A 6,059-nucleotide genomic window follows, 5' to 3' on the forward strand; every position below is an offset into this window, starting at 1 on the left:
AGATCGGTGTGGGGAAGGTCGTCGGTGACTGGGCTTGGTGGTGGCACGGTAACGGTAGCCGGTTGCGCTGGGTGGAGCCGAGGAGAAGAGATCGAGAGGGAGAGGGGCGTGCGGCTGGAGGGAGGGAGGAGAGAGAGGGTAGAGGAAAAAATGAAAGAAAAAGTTAGGGTTTTAGATTTTAAATCTCAACCCTTCATTTTGAATCTTCAGAATTGATCCAACAGTAGGTGGGGATTAAAACATTAAAAATAAACTAACTTAAAATAGATAATTAAAATATAAATTCAACTTTAATTTATAAAATACTAATATTTCATCATTAAATAAATAATAGAGTTTTGTTAAATATTTTTAAAAGAGTAAAATTATATAAATAATTAGAATTTTTAATATAATTTAAATCTCATAATATTCTTAATTAACTAAAATCATTTAAATAAAATGATTTTCTACCATTATAATATTTTTAGAGTTTCCAAAATAGAAGAGACTTACTTTAGTGATGAAAAAATGTGAGAACAATATAGAAATAAAAGACTGTATTTTTTTAGTACTCCCTAGGTCATTGAGTAGTATGGTTGAATTCTACAATTCATATATTTTGCTAAGAAAACTATTACTAGAATATCTAAAATCTTTTAATTTTTGTATTACTCATATTACTGTAACATTTATTTTTGCAATTTCCTTAGGAGTTTTTGTGGCTTTACATATAGACTGCTACTTTGGAGGAATTGACTCAGAATTTTACAATTGGGTTCTTTTTCGTTTCCTAACTATAATGTGTTTTTCTCTATTGATACATATTCTTTTGCATTCCAATAAAATTGATTCAGAATTTTCTATTCTGTGACCAAGATCATGCTTTGGTTTCGCTAATTTTAAATTTCATTTTACCACTTCTCGTTTTTTTCTTTCCTCGGTTGGATTGCTTCCATTTATGTAGTGAAGTACTGTCATCATCACATAGATTCTCCGTATCTCTTTTCACTTGTTAGGTGCAGAAATTGAATTCATAAAAGATTCTCAATATACCACTTATTTTGCTTATGATTACTTCTTTTTTTTTTTTAACACAAAGCATGTTTATATTTTACAAAACAACTTGTTTTTCATTCAACCGGGCAAATGTGCCTCGCACATTGCCCAAGTGCTAGTGTGTATATATATATATATATATATATATATATATATATATATGTATCAAAGTCTTAAAAGTGTATTTTTTTTTTTTTACTTGTCACATCCTCCACTTAAAAAAAAAAAAAAAACCAAGTTAGTTCTAGCAGATTTAAATATCTTAAAGTTGCGTTTGATGGAAGAATTCGAATTTAGATTCAAGATCATCAAAGTCTAAAAGCTTGATTGGGTTTGGTGCAAGTCTAAATCTATGCATCCGAACGCGCCATTAGTTTCTATCCAAACTCTAAGATTTAGAGTGAGAGAGAGATAAATACATGATATAAAATTTTAAGACAAAATTAAATGCTTAATAATATTTTAAGATCTATTTTATATCTCTCTGTCACTATAGACCCTAAGAGATCGAAACCCAGATCTTATCTATTATATAATATATTCAAAATAAGTTGCTAAAATCTTAAATTTTGTAGATATCAAGCACCATAAACAGGCATTTTCCTTCCAATTTGTCCCACCTTTAATTACTCTGATAGATCTACATCTACAAAGCCAAAAGGGGCCCAAATCTTCAATTATAATATGTATAATCAAGGAATCCTTCTGATAAATGAACGACAAAAATCTATTCTTTGCAAGAGCATTCAAATATAAAGCAACAGGTCAGAAACCATTGAACACTACTTTAGATTTTGGGATCATAATCACCATCATTTTCAAGCACTATTAAAAATGGGTCATGATTTCGATTGCGGTTCCCACACGTGCACAACAAGAATACACCTTTTGAGGGCAACTGATCAAAGACAAGTTAAAGAACATTGCAAACAAATTTAGGAAAACCTTAAAACTTGAAAAAAGATGAATTCAGATATCTTAATATAAGGTAAAGAAAAGAACATGAGATTTCTTACGTAATCTGCTCATCATCTCAATTATCATCATACTCTCATTATTTCATGATGCGACATTAGATGATATCATTTAATATCACATCATGAGATGATAAGAAAATGATAATGAATAGATTTACTCTTGTACGTGCTATAACGTCACTCAAAACTGATCTTACAAAAAGCAACCACAAAAAAAAAAAAAAGTAAGAAAGAAAGAAATAAAAAGGAAGCATGCACCAACTCATGAAGAATCTAAAAGATAGCTGCAAGATAATGTTTTTGAAGTGAACTTTGTAAATCTTCCACTACTGAGAACATTTTTGGACAGATCATGTAGACAGAACATATAAAAAGCAAAGATGTAGACAGAATTAATGCCTGAGGTCAATAGGAAAGGGATGAAAACAATTAAAAGTGAAGAGATAATGCCATTCTACCCATAAATTCTAGGCATTTGGATTTAATTCATAGAAAGAAAGATGAAAGATGTACGGTGCATAAAATTGGGACCACAATCGATATATATATAGTTAGTGGCCTCATTGCTTTATCAAGTTCTTTTGCAATTGGAACCCTACCAAAATCGTGTTAAGTTGTTAACATTTTTTTTTTTACAGTGCAGGACTTAATTTCTTAATCTTCCCACTTTTGCAATAACATCAAGTCATCCCATTGCAATTTGAAACCAAGAAGTGTCATCATGCCAAGGAATATATATTGGACCGACGACTCATTTTTCAATGTGGGTTAGTATATTTTTTGTTCTGTATTAACTTGTTTGGAATATTTATTGAAGCCTTCCTCCAGTACCTGATTTGTACTATCTTTTATTTAATTAAATTATCTTCTTGCTCATAGAAAAAAAAAAAAATATATATATATATATATATACACACCAAGAAATACTACTAAAAAAAGGAGAAACAAGAAGTGGTGTATCAATTCTGTGCAATCTTGGCCGAAACCATTCTGAGGCCCATCGGGTGGTGGAGCCATTCAAAACTAAAGTTATAGGATTTAATTGACGAAATCAAAAGGGAGAATGAGATACCAGAGCATGGTTGAACGTACCATATACTCTGATGATAATATAGATTTTCTATAATTGTTTGACTAAATTAAGGTATTATGTAAATAGTAGTGAAAAAGTAATGATAGAATATTGAATAGTAGCAAAAAGTAATAATAAAAAATAATGAAGTATTCTGAGAATACTTAAGGTACTTAGTATCCAAACTAGATAGATCCAATTCACTGGGTACTCTCGGCATTAAGATGATTTCAATTCACTCAAACGAAGACCAAATTAGATAGTCCAATTAAAAAGGATCTTGATTTCTCTTATCGTCCTCTAACATACTTAGGCGTTATTGTTCTTGTATATGTCACGTATACTTGGACTCTTGCCTACTATTAGGATCAATAAAAGCTTGTTTACCAATGAAAAAAAAAAAAAAATCTCTTATCGTCGCAAAGCAAATTTACTTCCACATGACATTCCTAATGATAAAAAAAAATAAAAAAATAAAAAAAAAAAAAAGGAATAATTCTAAAACAAGACAAACAGAGAGTCACATTGTTTCACAATTTTATTTGTCACATACAGCCATTTCTTTCTTGGCTGGATACTGATTGACAAGCACAAGCTTCAATCCCAAAAGAAAGAGAAAAACCCAAAACACACAAGAATTTATCTCTGATGTCTTTATCATGCATAGTCTTCACGAGAGGCTGGGACTGGAGCCTGGCACCCAATAAAAATGTCACCATAAACAAGCCCAGCTAAGCCTCCCCCAATAAGTGGACCGACCCAATAGATCCAATTTTCGGAGAAGTCTCCACTGACAACGGCGGGGCCGAAAGATCGGGCTGGGTTCATGGAGCCACCAGAAAATGGACCTGCAGCTAGGATGTTTGCCCCAACAATGAACCCAATTGCAATCGGTGCGATTATGCCGAGGGAGCCCTTTTTGGGGTCAGCAGCCGTGGCATAGACAGTATAGACGAGTCCAAATGTGATGATAATCTCCATCACCACTCCCTCGATTGCACTTATTCCTGAGGCTACTCCATGTGTTGGGACGCCCTGCCAAATTTGAGTTAAATAATTGGCTCATCATATATATTATATCAAATATTATTATTTATTTTAGGTCTGGTTTGTTTTCACAACAGATCTCATCTCATTTCATATAATTATTACAACTTTCTCAAATTCTTATACAAAATAAAATAAGTAATTCATTTTTTCAAATTCTAAAATAAAAATAATATTAAAAAAATATATTTTAATAATATTTTATTCAACTTTTAACTTTTATCTCATCTCATTTTATCTGTAAAAATATAGGAGCCGATGGGCATATATTTGAATTAGTGAGTTTTAACTAGGTGCTGACCCATGCGTGAGAAAGCTGCTTTTGAACTGATCATTTATTTCAGAGAAATTTCCTCCAAAAAATGAAAGTTAATTTTCATAAAAATCACTTTATGATGAATCCGATAATAAAATATTATCCTAGTTTGTAGAAATATCTATTTCTTCTCATAAAAGGCTTAATAGAAAAAGTGAGGTAACTCTTTATAAAGTTCAGGATTAGTTTGCTCTTAAGTTGTGTGAGACTTCTCAACATGTCCCCTCACATGTGAGTCGGTATTTCCAGTACCATTATCATGAGTAGGTCGCAAGAGCCCATCATCAGTCATAGATTAACCTGCTTTGATATTATGTAGAAATACTTATTTTTTCCTATAAAAGACCTAATATGAAGAGTAAGGTAACTCCTTATAAAATTTAAAATGAATTTATTCTTAAACCGTGTAGGACTTCTCAACGTAGTTTTCTAGAGAAATGTAAGTACGTACGTACGTACCTCGCCATTAGTGACGAATTGCAGGAGTAGGCAAGCAACAATGGAACCGAGGCATTGAGATATCCAGTAGAAAATTCCAGTTAGGATGGTGATGTTGCCTCCGATTGCCAATCCAAACGTAACAGCTGGATTCAAATGGCCACCAGAGATGTTGGCTGCAATCGACACACCAACAAAAAGTGCAAAGGCGTGGGCAAGAGCCACCGCTACGAGGCCAGAGGGCTCCAAGGCTGCGTCTGATGTGAGCTTACCTATACAAACAATTAATTAAATCAAACAAAATTCCGACGTTTTTTTGTTACGTCCATGCATGCATGCCAATCATGTAATGCCAGAACAAATTCTAGCTAGGAATATGGCTTGCTGGAATTGCCAGTACTTACTGTAAGCAATGGCGGAGCCGACGCCTGCAAAAACGAAAAGAAGGGTGGCTATAAACTCTGACAAATATGCTTTGAGAGACCCAACACTGAAAGAGTCACCAAAGCTACCAAAACCTAACTTCACCATGTTAATTTGCTCTCTCCAAAAACTAAAAGAATTACAGCACTCAAAACCCAGTAACTCAGACTCTTAGATCTAGCAGTACTACTATGCCAGCTACGTTATACATATAGAGAGAGCAACATATATATATATATATATATAGAGAGAGAGAGAGAGAGCAACACACACACACACACACATATATATATATATAAAGTGAAGAAAGCAAGGGGCATGGATGGCCGGCACCGACCATGGGGCCCTAATGAATGAAAGGGCAGTGTGTGATTGGGTTTTAGTGCCTACCAAACACCTTGTTTTGGATAAATTAATACAGACATTATGAACATAAGACAACCGACTTAATTAACTAGGAATTAATGGAGAGACGATATACAATTCATGAAAAACAGTGGCCGGGGAGCTAGATAGATAGATGATGATGACGATGATGAGCATCTCTTGTCGAATATTACCAAAGTGATCAGCTCCATCCCTGACGTTAATAGCCATATTATATTCCTGATCCTAATCCAATTCATTAAATTAAGAAAGATGCTTCAATGATAATACGTAATTCGCTTCTTTGATGGTGAGATTATCTTCTAACGGACTAGGGTTTGTCACTTGTATATGGATTACGCTAAAATTCATAAACTTGCGT

At 33.3% G+C, this 6,059-nt stretch overlaps 1 protein-coding gene across 1 annotated transcript; it reads right to left on the reverse strand.

Moving 5' to 3' along the window:
- Positions 1-3,576: 3,576 nt before the first annotated feature.
- Positions 3,577-5,489, reverse strand: LOC121235134 (probable aquaporin TIP-type). Its single transcript, XM_041131390.1, has 3 exons — positions 5,293-5,489; positions 4,910-5,160; positions 3,577-4,122 (listed from the first exon to the last, which is right to left on the reverse strand). The coding sequence occupies exons 1-3, from the start codon at positions 5,417-5,419 to the stop codon at positions 3,745-3,747; spliced, it is 756 nt and encodes a 251-aa protein (XP_040987324.1). The 5' UTR covers positions 5,420-5,489; the 3' UTR covers positions 3,577-3,744.
- Positions 5,490-6,059: the final 570 nt, after the last annotated feature.

Source organism: Juglans microcarpa x Juglans regia, chromosome 6D, assembly GCF_004785595.1.
Source record: "Juglans microcarpa x Juglans regia isolate MS1-56 chromosome 6D, Jm3101_v1.0, whole genome shotgun sequence".
Taxonomy (NCBI): Eukaryota; Viridiplantae; Streptophyta; class Magnoliopsida; order Fagales; family Juglandaceae; genus Juglans; species Juglans microcarpa x Juglans regia.

Bases quoted from the DNA above. Each gene is read 5' to 3' on its own strand.
- LOC121235134 (XM_041131390.1), bottom strand. From the start codon at position 5,419: ATGGTGAAGTTAGGTTTTGGTAGCTTTGGTGACTCTTTCAGTGTTGGG. The intron at 5,161-5,292 runs GTAAGTACTGGC...TTGTTTGTATAG, and splicing joins CGGCTCCGCCATTGCTTACA to GTAAGCTCACATCAGACGCA. The intron at 4,123-4,909 runs GTACGTACGTAC...CAAATTTGGCAG, and splicing joins AATTCGTCACTAATGGCGAG to GGCGTCCCAACACATGGAGT.